At 46.8% G+C, this 14,524-nt stretch overlaps 1 protein-coding gene across 10 annotated transcripts in view; it reads right to left on the bottom strand.

The window, feature by feature from the left end:
* The window catches only part of HIVEP3 (HIVEP zinc finger 3), a 207,924-nt gene that overhangs the window by 46,424 nt on the left and 146,976 nt on the right, over positions 1 to 14,524 (bottom strand). For all 10 annotated transcript variants that reach the window (XM_072355285.1, XM_072355288.1, XM_072355283.1 and 7 more), the window contains 2 exons: positions 6,253 to 11,911; positions 2,350 to 2,495 (listed from right to left, as the gene is read on the bottom strand). In XM_072355285.1, coding sequence (XP_072211386.1) covers positions 2,350 to 2,495; positions 6,253 to 11,367 — 5,261 coding nt within the window. In that variant the 5' untranslated portion in view covers positions 11,368 to 11,911. The remainder of the gene's footprint in view (positions 1 to 2,349; positions 2,496 to 6,252; positions 11,912 to 14,524) is intronic.

The following is a 14,524-nucleotide window of genomic DNA, read 5'->3' as shown; positions in this document are numbered from 1 at the left end:
CAGCAGGTTCATCACTTCGTTCCTTAAAGATGGGCAGCAGGTGTGATGGAACCATGAAATGTGGCTTTCCTGTTCTCTGAAAGCCAGGGAATAAGGTTCTGGCCAGCAGCAGGAGAAGGAGCAGAGCTGGGTGCTGTGAGCAAGGCAGTAATAGGGGAAAGGCAGAAATAGGGCTGGAAGAAGGATGTGCAGTGGGGAAAAAAAGCAAGTGCTGAAAATAGCATTGAGAAAGGGAAGAGCTCAAAGGAAAAAAAAACAACCGAGAGGAAGATGGAGCTAAAAGAGATACAGCAAGTTCAGATTGTGTAGGAGTACTTGAATTTCTTTACAATCACCCTGCTTGGTAGAGGCAAAAAAAAAAAGCACAGGTTGGCTCCAAGAGATTTGAAACCAACTGCTTTGCAATGGAAGGATGGGTCAAGCCTGGAACAGATCATGAGAAACTGATAAATAAGGGAAGAATGAAACAAAGGCGGTATATTTACGGAGGGGAAATAAAGAAGGTGAATTAGCGTCTTGAGGATGGATGCACTTTTGGTTGAAACATTTGCAGGAGATGGCAAGGAATAGGTCTGATCCATATAGCGTCTTGTGCAAAGCACTAAGCAACCCACAGATTCATCCATAAGAAAACATCCTTTCAGATCTGAGCTGCTGAGACCAAAGGGTTCAATGTCAGAAAGCTTTTGGGGCTAAGGCACGATGCACCAGCCCTATAGCAGCACAGCCTGTCCTGTCCGACCTCTCAGCAGCGCACACACCATCTTATTGAGATATTAAATGCATTTCTCTCATCTGGTACCTTACATTTGTGCCTGTGCTTGGCATTAAGCAGCTACTATATTCTGTCTCGTATCCAGAAGGACGGCTGCCTTAAGCTGATGCTACAGGAACTTTAAAATAAAACATAGCATACGCTGAGGATGACTAATACGTTCCCTGATTCTGGCTTATACAGAATATACTGGAAAAGTTGCTTTATTTTGTATCTGTCATTTAGAAAATGTGAGTGCCCACCCGTTCTGCTTGGGACACGGGAACACAGAGATGAGGTACTGTCCCCAAAAAGCCTCCGTGGAGCAGCTCTGTGAGGGGCAGGGTGATTTTCATCCACGTTAATGCTGAACCTCCTTAATCACACCTAGGAATGAGTCCTGGATAACCCAGCTGAGGGAAATGGAGGCTTCTTATGGGGATTTGAGGCAATAAAACCCAACGCTTGTTTTGCCCTGCATGCAACAGAAGGATGACAGCAGTGCACTCATTGCACATCTCAATATGCTGCCTTCATGTCATTCCCTGGCTCCCTCCCTAAATCACTTTGCCATAACCACTACAGGCTGAGGGCAGGTGACAGGGAAGGGCTCTTCCTTTAAGGGTTGGCCCTCGGTGCTCACCACTCATTGCCAACGCGCACCTAAACCCGAGCTTAGCACACAGTCTGGGTGAGAGGTGAGCAGTCCTGAGCCAACAAGCAGCTCTCCTCTCACAAAGCACCACTTTACTCCACTGGTTAGATGGTTTGATCATCCGTTAATGAAATATTTTAAAATAAAGGCAAACTTCAACAGGTAACAGCAAAGAGAAAACCACAACCACCGACTAATTAAAGCCTTTTTCTAGCACACAAAAACCAAGACCACCCAATGGCAAGAGAAGAACTGATGAATCCTGCTCAGGATTCTGCAATACACAGGAAGGATGATCTTGAAGTATGAAACTAATTGCATCCTACAGACATGCTACTCATTAACTGATGCTTCATTTTTGAAAAGATAAACAATAATATTAGACCAGTGCTGAATTACTGAAGAGCACTCTGAATTACCTGGACCTAAGAATAAAGATATACATCAAATGTAAGGCCTTGCATCCATTCTGGTTTCAGCTACATTAGTTGGGTGGGTTTAAAATCACACAAATACAATGGTTCTTTGCTTCCCCATCTAAAACCCAAGGAATGAGCTCCCCATTTTCTCATCATAATGGCAACAACCATCAGGAACTTCATTTTCAGGAGAAGGCTATGGAAGGATGCAGAAGATGTGGCGAGCATCCCTGCCACATCAGAGACAGCTGCAGGATGCATTTGTGCTCTTCAGCTGTCTTCAGTCAACCACCTGCTCCCAGATGAGATCAAGGGGGCTCTTAATTGAAGACAACTCAGAAAAGAACATGAATGCAATCCGAAGTATCTGCTGATCTCGAGACATGGGTTTGTAAGGAGGCTGCAGAAAGAAATCTGGAATCCAGCTATACCTGGCCTCCACACTGACTTGCCATCACTGTAACCAACAACTCCTATACAATCGGCTGTGGTACAAAAAGAGAAATAAAACTGACACTTACCCTCCTTCAAAGATCTTGATCCTGACTGGCTCCCCTCTTTTGGTTACAACAGCCTCTTCTTCTGGTTTTCCTCTTTTATCCTCTTCCTTCTCAGCTCTAGTTATTTCTTTTCGACCTTCATTAGAAAGGAGCGAAGGCAAATGAACCTATCTCCCCAAAAGAGCAAAACAATCATTGATTACATACAACATCACTCTACAGACTCCACAGACCAAACACTGCAGGTTGAAACACCAGCCCACCACACAGGCTGCTCGTGACAGGACAACATCTCAAGAAATACGGTTTCTGCTTATGGATTTTGAGCCCTGCAGATTGGGTTATGTTTACAATGACCTCTTGGAAGTACTATTTAGAGGCACGGTGGCTCAGGGCTATCCAGGTGTTGGGGTGAATCTGAGCACGTGTCTGCCCCCAGACCCACTATTCTGTCCTTGGATCATCCTCTCCCTTAAAATGCATGAAGATCTTGAGAGCAGTCCTCGCTAGAATCCATATATTTAACCTCAACCCCTGGATTTCCCCCTCGCACACACACACTCTCACAGTTTTGGACTTGGGCCATCTAAGCTTGATGTAAATCACTCGACAGTCAGAGCTCATGGGTGATTTCCTTTCACCAAACTGCTGCTGAGGGCGCCGTGCATAGAAAGCCACAAAACCAATGGGAGAAAACAACCCTCGACCTCCCCACACGTTCCCAGGGTGAGTTTGCTTTCCTCACTGCTATCCCTGCCACCCTTTGTTCATAGCCAGGTCAGAGCCATGTGCTGACATCTCATCTCGCACGTGTAATGTTATCTGCTAAAGTATATGGACTGAAATGTTAGAGCTGCCTCCCTACCCAATGCAAGCGGTGCTCTCACACCTAGAATGGAATCTTGAGAAGTTTCCCTGCTAAAACCTAACATTACACATAATGGGTCTCCAAAGCTTTGAATAATGGGTCTCCAAAGCTTTGAAAGAGAGAAGCACGCTGCCTTTTACCCAGGTTACTTTTTACATAAATGCAAAAACACCTTTGAAGTACAACTGAATCACCCACATTCTCACTTCATATATTATTTCTTGAAAAAGAGTGAGGCTTGGAAAGACGTAGGGTTAGGAGAGGAATTACTGCCTGTAGAAGTTTAAATCCCAGCTGGTCAACTTTGACTCTGTGGCCACTGGAGACAGTGGAAGCTCTCAGGGTGGTTAAGCACTTATCTCAAGGGGACAAAGCACTCACCAGGTGCCTCTTTGTCTCCCCTGGTTAGAGAGAAGCCACAGAACTCAAGAAGAGACCTGAAAAGTTCCATGGGACCTGGGGCTGCTCTCCGCTCTGGGTCAGCTCACACAGATGATCCCAACTCCACACCATCGGCCCCATGCATGCTTCCAGGGAATGGCCCAACCTCCCCTGATGTTCCTGGGCACCACGTGGGTTATCCACCCAGGACACAGTGGGGCCAGGCAACGTTACAACAATATAACAGCACAGATGGATCTCTATGATTCCATGGGGATGGGCTCTGTGCTCCGAGCCAATCAGTGGCACCTCTGAAAACTTAACATGGAGCACTATGACTTCACCTCCTGATAGGAGCTACACATCCACAACAATGCTAGTGAAAACCTTCCCAGTTCAGTTCCTTGTTTACTGAGGAATACAAAACAATTGACTTTCTAGATGTAGCATGAGGTTTATTTATTGCAACTTTTGAAAGCACAAAACATAGACAGATGAAAGGCACCGTGGAGAGCCAAAATCATACAGTCACTACTACCCCCTATTACAATCTCATTTAATTTACAAACTGTACAAGCACGATACAGTGTAATTAACCATCCCTACATGCACACTGCAGCCTACAGTCACTTCAGAATTGATCTGCTCAGTAAATCCCACTGGTAATTTAGAAATCAAGCCAAGTACGTAGACAGTATACACAGTACTACTGCTTGCTGGTAGCTTGCTGCATGCATAATTATACCAAATATTAGAGCCTTTGTACATTTTCTGTTGTGTTGACTGACAGCTTATAGTTCCATAAGGAGGAAAAGACTTAAGCAGCTGGAGTTAACTGAAGGTTGAACTCTCAACCTTTGATTGATGCCACTGCTACGCAGCTCTGGGTAATCGCGTCTTCCTGAGTAACCAGCAGTTTCCTAATCCGTGCCAGCCATAAAATGAGACTAAAATGGGGATTTCACTCCCACTGATCGTCTAATTAAAAATATCTCTTGACTTGGCATGAGGTCAATTTATCTCCATTGAAATTAATGTGATTCCTGCAAAACCCACTCCTTCCCAGCAGCAGGTATCAATGTTAAAGTTAGGCTGTATCGTTTTCTAGGTGGATTTTGCAGGACAAGCCCTTGCTTTTGCAAACTGCACTGTGAAAAGTGCAGCTTTTGTAGGGTTTTATCGAAAAGGTTTGCCAGCCTTTGAGCAAACACATGCAGAGAAATAGGTGTTCTGATGGGTAAGGGCTGAGCTGCTCCTGTGTAGATCTGAACTTATAACTTTGGGATATGAGGGTCACTCGTTGAACGCTTTGTGTTCATTTTAGCACCACGCCAAAGAGCAAAGTTCAAAGGAGCACAGGCACTTCTATTAAGAGAATGAAATCAAGGATGGTACAACACCCTCCAGATAAAATCCACTGAAAAAAAAGAGTGCATAAATATCAAGCATTAGTGCGGTTATTGCACTGCACAGGTAATTATCTGCCCCCAGGCTCCAAGAAAATCTGCCTTTTGGATTTCTGCAGGAGAATGATGGAAATGCTGAATGGAAATAAAGATTTATTGAATCACAGCGACCTTACTGTGCATTTTAAGACATATTTATAAGCAGCAGCTGCAGCAGCGATTACGATAAATTTAATATTCAGAGTTCATTTCATGATTCAGAAATAAAATGAATAATCCATCAATATAAATTGACTTGAGATGAATATCAAATTGCAAAGTCTTTCGAGCAATTCTGTTTGCTAATCTACATGAACATGACCTGGATTAAAGGGGATCTGTACGGTTCAGCATTAACTGAGGGAGAAAAAAATCTGGCCTCAATGTGAGATACAAAACTCCAGGCAGCAGAAGCATCTTAAGGACTTCTGCACCCATGTGGCCAATGGCTTTGGCGAGCTCTGCCTGCACAAAGCCACTGACCTTGCTGCTCTTAATTCCAAAGACAACGTATAAAATATCCTTAGGTATCCAGAAAAGCAGGCAGACAGCTAAGGACATGAACTAAATGGGCTAAAAGACACGGTTGTTTTCACAAGGCTCCATGTCTAACCTACTGAGGCACTTTTATAAATGTCACTGCATGCCTATACACTTCTTTGGGAGCCTAAATACACTTGCAAATCTCCCTTTAATATTTTTAAATACTTTTAAGCATGCCTCTCCATGTTCATTAACGTGAGATCAGTAGATGCACAACCAGACAGAATCCCATTTCCTCAAGGTAATCCTTTGTCATTTATAACATGCAAAATGTAGGGAATTGTAACAGCATTTATTAAGAAGGAAAAAAAAAAAAAAAAAAGAAGCTGTAAAGCTATTTGAAATATCGAGACAGAAATGCAAATCAAGTCTAATCTTTTTTGCTCGAGCAGTGGCGGTTCATGGTGCGGTGGTGATTCCTACATGCTCTTTTGATTACAAGGCAAGTAGAAACTGGAGGACAGAAATACGGCACATTGCTTTGGAGCAGGCTTGCCTTTTACTTATTATTATTTTGGTGTGGGGGGATTCTAATGGGTGTTTGCTTCTTCACTCTATAAGTTTCACTGAGAACTTACCCAACTGAGAACAAATTCCTATTAAACTAACAGTAGCAATTCCCCATCCCTCGTCCCCCTCTTCCCATGTATCCAAATAGATGAGGAGAAATATATAGGATTGCATTACCTCTGTCATTTTGGGCTTCCTGGAGCTGGACGGGACAAGCCTGCCTGCCTCTGGCCGTGGAGCAGTAGCCATGGTGTAGGTTTCCCTGCTCACCTTCTGCTTGGACCTCAGGAGGGACAGGGCAGCTTTAGTGGATATACCCGGAAGGTTGGGGTTATACAAGCTAATACACCAGCTGGCATATACTGAAGACCGCCGGTCGACTTGCTGGATGTGATTTGGCTTTATGTAGTTTAAATAGCACCAACTGACATTAGTGGTTGTGTGGAGACTGGGGAACTGAAGTACCTTCTTCATATCCGTACCTTCTCGAGACTTCATTGCACTTGAAGAGACCTCAGACAGAGGTGCAGGGCTTGGAGGGCTTGGTGGAGGCTGCTCCACCGGCTCTTTGGAGTCTTCTTTCTTCACGCTTTGTAAAGGTCCCTTGCCAAGGGGCTGCTTGCCAGCTGGCTGCTGATACTCCTCCAGAGCCTCAAAGCTTGGAGAACCGGGCCGGGACACGGCTTGCTGCAAAGTACTCGGGGTTTCCTTCGGCTCCGACTGCTCTAAGGACAAACTAGGTGGTGTTTCAGTCTCAGCCCTGCCTTGGCTTTCAGTAAGAAAGTGAGCTTTATCCTGCTTTTTCCCTTCTTCTATTGCACTGGGTGGTTTCACCACTTCCAACTTCTCCTCTGCTTCTGACACCTCCTCCTCTTTCACTCTTTTCTGCTGCTGAGTTTCCATCGTCAGCTCCAAACTGCCCGCTGGAGAGAGCATCCTCTTGCTTCCACCAACAGTAGATGGGCCTCCCTCCAGCCCAAGGACACTGTCTGCTGGGGAGGTGAGCGGGATGCAGCCCTTTCGCTCCGGTAGGGGTAATGGCACCCTCAGATACGGGCTCTGGAAAATCCTTTGCTCTTCTGTGATCATCTGTGCTAGATCAAACCCAAGGCCATGCACATCAGCACTGCAGACCAGGGTCCCCTTGGCTTGGCAATCATCGAATTTGGGGAGAACAATAGAAGAGGAACTGCACTGAGACTGAGTGACCAGGATCTGGGAAAGCGTGGTGTACATGGCACTCCCGTAGGACGGCATGTTGGTCTGAATGCGGACAGGGACCACGAGGGACACCACAGGGTCTGACCGTGTGGGAACAGCGAGCTGAGCTGTGGACATGGGCACCGAAGGGCTTGTTGTGCGGGTCAGGGGGTACAACCGAGTGTCCAAGCTGTATTCTGTGCACGGGGAAAGGCTGGAGGTCCCTGCTGCTGGGAATAAACTGGATTTGAGCTGCGGTAAATGTCCCCCAGCCTCTGGCAGCTGGAGAGCAAACTGAGACTGAAGAGGCAGGAAAAAGGCAGAGGAGATTGGCGAGGAGCTGGGGTAGTGCACTGGCAGGAAGGAGGGGTGCTGCCTGAAGGGCACCTCGGTGGGGTGCGGCATCAGCGGCGGAGCGAGGTGCAGTGGACCCGGGTGCAGCAGCGTCTGCTGGAGGGGCAGTGGAGGTGTCTGGAAGATGGAAGGGGGAAGCTGGGGCACGCTGAGCTGTGCAGAGAGGAGGTCAGACATGGTGTGTGCAGCAAAGAGCTCTGCAGGCTGCCCCGGCTGGGGCAGGAGCGGCTGGTAGGGGAAGATGGAAACCTGTGGGGAGAGGTACTGCTTTTCATGAAGCGTTAGCTGGGGGACGGGATGGAAGACCTGCAGGGCTTCTGTGTAGGGCTGGGTATACGCAGGCTGGGGGCTGTCCTTTGGCTGGCTCTTATCGCTTGGGTAGGTACCGTGAGAGGGCAAAGGGGATGAAGATGGCGGCTGATGGGGCAAACTTGTTGAGGGAGATTTGCTTGAGGAAGAAATTGGGTCTTCTGCCTCTGGTCGGCCTGCTGGAGCTGGGTCTGGATCGTGCTCCGGATGCCTGCTGAGGGATGCCTGCCTCACAAGAAAGCATTTCCTCCTCTCCTGGGGAGCCGAGGAGGTGGAGGGGCCAGGAGTGGAGGCAGGAGTGGAGGACAAGCTCCCATAGTCAAAGGACTTGCTGCGAGTCTCCGACATCTGGGAAACATGGGACACGTTGGGTGTCTGCTCGGAGGCAGATCTCCGCATCTCCCTGGAATGGTGGTGGTGGTGGCTTGGGACCATCAACATGTGGGAGCCAACACCTGGAGGCTTGGAGTGGGATTCGGGAGGCTGGCTGCTGGGCTCTGTCTTGCTGTGATCTTCCCGATCGAATGACACGGAATGGCTGGAGCCGTGGGATACGCTGCTCTCCTGGCTTGGGCTTCTGGTGAGAGAGACTGACTCGAAGCTGGACTCTCCAGAGGACTGAGCCATTTCTGCCAGCCGCAGCCTCTTCTTTTTTGGTGGGAGTTTCTCTGCAGGGAGCTGAGAAAGCGTTTGGCTTCTCTGCGGCCATTGAAATTCCTCCGTTTTTTCTGGCTCTCTCGGAGGAGGCTCTGGTTCAGTTTCTGGTCTGTCGGGCTCCTCTGTGACCAGAATCTCTGGGACTTGGATGTTGGGCTGTCGCACCAGCTTGGGCTGCAGGGAGTGATGTGGGCGGCTGTGCTGCGTGGTTGGCTGAGATGGGTACTGCGGCGTGGGCTTCTCTTCGCCCTCCAAGCCGCTCACCTGCTCGATGGAGTCAGACTTCTCAAAGGAGCTCGTGTGCTGGATGACAGAGATCTCCTTCGAGGTCGCTCTTCTCTCTTTGCCCTCCGTGCTTGAAACCAGTTTGGTATTCCTGGAATGGAAGCTGGCACTGACATCAGAAGGTGCGGATTTCCCCGGGTCTGCTGGTGACTTCATGGATTCACGGGTTAGATTTAAAGCGACGTCGGATGAGGCCGGGTTTGCAAACTGAGCTCCTGGCCCAGTGCTGGAGGAGGGAGTATCCGACAGCTCAAAAGCTGGAGGGTCCTCATCATCGCCCAGGCTCTTCTCTTTCCGCCGTTTTCGGAGCGGGGTAAGCTCCAAAGTGCTCCCTAGCTTGTAATGCATCACTTGGGGCCATGTGTCAGGATCCATGACGTTTTTCTCAGTCTCTGAAGAGGTATGGGAAGTGGAAGAACGTGGCTTTGAGAGCTGCAGTTCTGAGCAGTAGTATTTTTTATGGGCTTCATAATTATCCCTTTTCTTATACCGAGCACCACAAACGTTACATTCATACATGAACCCTTTAACTTTCGGCCCCTTCCGTGATTTTTTGGTAAGTTCGCTTTCCTTGGTTTCAGGCTCCTCAGGAGGTTTGGAAACAGTTTCTTTGCTCGCAGAGCTCACCTCCTCTGTGACATATTCTACTCCCAAAGGTAGCTCGATAGCTGGTTGTCGTTTTAGCATTCGAGGATGGGAAGAAAATGCTTGACTGCGGCTTAAGACTTCAGGCTCCATGATGTGATCATCAAATGAGTAGCTACCTCTAAAGGTGTGTGGGGAGCTTATAGTGCATGCAGCAGAAGGCATTGAGTGGCTTCTTAGGAGAGGCACTGTCTCTGTGGCACTGTGGGATTGCTGAAGTGACAACAATGATTGTTCAGGCTTCATTTTTTCACCATGGGATGTCAATGTTTTTGAGGCATCCAACTGGCTACTGGAACCGGACTTGATATCAAACTGAAATGGTTCCCTGTAAGCAGCAGACTTTGGAGATTCAATGCTGCTACGTCTAGATAAAGAGCTTCTTCTAGGCTTAACACTATCTATTTCACTGGTATCTACAACAGCTTCATTAATTGTAATTAGCTTAGTGATGTGTTCAATAACCTGTGTTCTAGGCACAGATAATGGTACCATACTGGGTTTCTCTTCAGTAGAGAGATGCGGAAACCCCTGCGTTGTGTTTGTAGACAACATTGCAGTCCTTTGCCCAATTCTACCACATTTCCCAAAAATAATTTCTGCATAAGATTTTGCATTAGTATTTGGGGGGCTGATCTGCTGCTCTGCACTTTCTGACCTGGAGAAGTAGCCTGACTCAGTACTTCCTTTACTCCCCGGACTCAGGAAAGCTTGCTCATCTATGACCTTCTTCCGTTCACTTAAACGGAGTGCGAGCTTCTGCTTTATCGTGTGGGTATCTTCCGATTTATGGCTCAGAGCTTGGTCAGATGGTGGCTCTGCAAACTGGCTGCTGTCCTCAAGTGACTGAGACATACTGGAATGGGACAGGGAACAGCGGTCGTGGCTGGAGCCTTGGCTCCCGGCGCTCAGCAGGCTGCTGGACAGCAAGGTGTGCTTCTGCCTGGGGGAGAGCTCTGCAGGGTGACCCGACATCGCTCCTGTCTCCTCCTCCGAATCTGTGCTTTCTCCTTCTGTTGGCTCCTCAAAGTCCTCCCCACCAATCCTCTCCATTTCCAAGCTTGACGGATACATCTCTGCTCCTATCCCTGAGGCCAGCCCAGCTTTTATTCGATGAGCATGAGATTTCCTATGTTTATACAAATTGCTCTTAGTCTTAAAAGAAAAGCCACATGGAATGCAAGGGTACGGCCTCTCACCTGTGTGTGACCTGATATGTTTTTGGAGCACACTTGGCTTCGCACAAGGCCTGCTGCAGTACTGGCAAATGTATTTGCCTGGCTTCTGAGGTTTCTTTTCCTTCTTGTGCACTTCCTCAGCTTGTTTTAAGGGAGCCTGTGAAGGGCGAGGGATGTAGACCTTTTGAACGGACGGCATGTCCTCTCCAGGAATGATAGGTGAATGGGAAGGTAAGAGCTGGCCGTGGTGCGCATGAAGCCCGGGTGATGGAAAGGAGCCAGAGGGACCTGGTCTTACGGGATCAACTAGCTGCCATGTGGGCCCTTCAAGGACGTGCTCGGGTTTCCCAGGAGACATGAATGCTGGTGACAGTGCGTGCTGCTGAAGCTGCGAGACGTGGGGAGGGTGTTCGAAAGAGGAAGCTTTAGGTTGCTTCTGATGTCCAGTCTTCTCCTGAGATTCCTCTCTTGGAATCGGCAAAGAGCCAGAAAAGTGCTGCTGCGATATGAGATCTCGGAGAGGGGTTCCTTGTGAAGAAGCAGAGCTGCCCTGATACGTAGCTGCAGATGAAATACTGGCTTGGAAAGCCTCTCCTTTGGGAAGCCTCTTTCTTGGACTTTCCTCAGCCTTTTTTGTGCTCTTCTGGCTTTGTTCAGGATCCATGACCTTAAAAGGGTCTTTGAATGCTATTTCGGGAAGGTTTTGGCAGGCTTCATTTACGAATAATAAAGGTCTCTTCTGCAGATTCCCTGTTTTGCCTGCATTTGCTACGAAGCTGGAGTCACCAGGAGATGGTTGTTGATTTAAGATTTTACTAAAGTGTCACTAGTTGCTATTTGACTCAAAAAAAAAAAACGTTTCAAGGTCAATAAAGTTCACATTGGTAACACATGACAAACTACTTCAAAGAGAGAAAACTTTCCAAAACTTTTAGTCCAAATATTTTCCTTGTGAACTTGGTTAAGGCTTTAAACCTCGCCATTTTATTTCAGTTGACAGTGGCAAGCCTTCAAAGTCAAGATGCAACCCACAATGTGTCTCTTGTTTGTTATGCAAACCTTTGAAAACTTGAGACTTTAGCGCTCATCTCATAATGATCTTCTTTTCCTGTGCAAGGAAAATAACGCTGAACGGTGTACGTCCCCCTGTGTCTTCCTTCTGTTCCACTTCTGAGTTCAAAAGCCTCGGAAAAGCATTTCCAACATTTCTGCAATTACATCCAAGAGAAAAATAAACAGACAAAAATTACTTCAGCATTTGTATTTAAGTAATTAAACAGCGCTGCTTTTACAGAGGAATATTTTGCAAGAAGAAACTCAGAATAACTGAATGTCCACAAGTTATGAGACGTCACTCGTAATGATAACCTAAACATAAATCACACTAAGTCAAACCTCAGGGACTTAAGCTTAGTGTAATGTACACATAAGCTGGCACTGCAGCTGTAACCAAATACAGTAACTTGAAACACGCTCAGATCTGAAAAATGTATTTAAATGGCTTCGAATGTGGATTCCTCCTAATCTCCTGCAAACGTTTATAGTGTTACAGCTTTCTGTAATTGCACTTCCCTTCCCAACAGACTACACAGTAAAACTGACTATATACAAAGCACTGCCTAATGTAGCACATACATTCACTGACGAATAAAAAGCCAATCCTTCTGCATGAAATCTGCCCCTAAGCTTGCAGTAATCTTGTCACTTACAACAACAGCAGGCAAAGAGAAAGGACATGCACTCTTTTACTGAAATTTTGTTGCTTTAATTTCCTGCCTTTTGCTGCCAAGCAGTGATGCAAGTCCAGCTCTATACTATGCACATATTTCATATGGGCAGGATGTTGAAATTGCTTGTCTGAAAAGGCGAACCCTCCTTACAATGGGAAGCTCTACGACACTTATTTGTCATCAAACACAGCTACTAATGAGACACTTGGAGAGGAAATACTCTGATTGCACTGAAAGAAGGCAGCATCACCAAGAGATGGGATAGAAAGTAGGAGGAGCGTTCCCAAGGATGGAGCTTTTTAAGTGAAGCAAACTGATACAAATGATTTACAGTGAGAAAGAAAAGAAAGTGTCTTCCTTATGAAAGTACTCTCTGATTTGCTACAACAGAATGGCATTGGTTTAATGGGAACCTGCTCAAAGCCCTGCTGCTTTGCTCCTGCCCCGTACAGGGGGAGAACGCAGGGATGGGGCTGAAGAGTAAACCACACATAACGGGGAGGCACAGGGGACTGCACTCCATGTGCCTGAGACTTTAGCTGCCCAACAGCCCAGCCTTATTCTGAGCAGCAACAAAGAAGAGCCAACAGAAGAGGTCCATTGTGTTCTATGCAAAATCCTCTATTTATCTGGCCCTACATCCCTGTGGATGCTCAGTATTCCATGAGAAAGAACAGACATGGGGTGTCAGGGAATTTAATTTAGGTGTGTCTAAAAATATGGTAGCATCCAACCAATCATATTTTACAGGAGTGGTTAAAAACTGTCCGTTCTTTGGATGGGATTGATCCATCTAACCTCAGGTGGGTTCAAGTCATTAAATCCCCTATTTTCTCTAACCATCACTGGGAGGTGCAGGTGCCAATGAGGGACCCCATGGGGACAATGCATCCCACATCAATGTCTCCGATCAGTGAGACTGATTGCCCTGATTTGTCATCTCTTATTAATAGGAGCAGTGGCTTACTTGGTCTGCTCTGACAACCACATCTGAGGTACACGTACAGAAAACTCACTCCTATCTTAATGCTTCACTTTCCTTTTTTCTCATCTCCTCCAGCAAGAACTTTGCTTCTTCCCAGCCTTGCACTTGCCCTGACTCGCTAGGAAAGGTGCCTCATGTTTGTGTGCTCATTACTACGAGGCGTAATTAATTACATTTTGAAATCCCTTTCTGAGAGTGCTGGCTCCTTCGTGCTGACCAAGTGTGGTCTGGGCTACACTTAGCGTGCTGTATTTACAGCACAGGACTTACTCAAGATCAAAGGCAGCTGGGAAACTGATTTATCACATCCATTTTTGCCCAAGATTGCGTTCTTTGCCCCACTCATGACGCACAGAGCACATAACGTGGTGGTAGGAGAGGATTTAAGATGAGACTTTTTCAGCAAGCACAATGTGAATGCTGCCTCCCACAAGCTCGCACACTCACATTTAAGAACTGCCAGCAAAAGAAAGCCTGAAAAACATGTTAATACTGTTTTCTCCTATAGACTCTATATCTACTCCAAAGTGCAAAATAACTGGGCCTGTGAGGAAGCTTCCTAAGATGATTCAATATCATCCCAACTGTTCAGACCATCCTCTGATGAACACATGGGCTGCAGCTGATTTAGTCATGAACTCTGCACAAAAGTTAGCATTTAAATAACTGGTCAACGAGCAAGCACACCTGCTGCCTACAGCAGCGTGTACGACCATTCTGGGGCAATTCAGGCTACTTTCTACATATTTTTTCCATTACTGGAAATGGCCCTTGGAATGGCAATGGCAAAAGATAGTTCTCCTGGCTGGATACCATTTCACTGGATTGATACCTCTCCAAGGAAAATTCAACAGCGCGGAATAAAGCAGCAGAAAAACATGAAGTCCACTGAAGCTAAAAACTGTGGGAGTGTTTCTCTCTCATGAGCTTTGTGACATGGTGGGATAAGGGAAGGAGAGCTTCCAAAGGGTTGAGGGGTGGATGCCCAACCCTGCTGTGCCCCAATGGATAAAACCTGATATTGCTAAGGAGGATCACTACACAGACAATAAAGCTGACTCTCATCTTACTCCTCTGCATTTCTTGCTGTTTCTCTTTGCTTTCTC

This window comes from Excalfactoria chinensis, chromosome 22, assembly GCF_039878825.1.
Source record: "Excalfactoria chinensis isolate bCotChi1 chromosome 22, bCotChi1.hap2, whole genome shotgun sequence".
NCBI classification, from domain to species: Eukaryota; Metazoa; Chordata; class Aves; order Galliformes; family Phasianidae; genus Excalfactoria; species Excalfactoria chinensis.
This window is presented reverse-complemented; position numbering and strand designations above follow the sequence as displayed.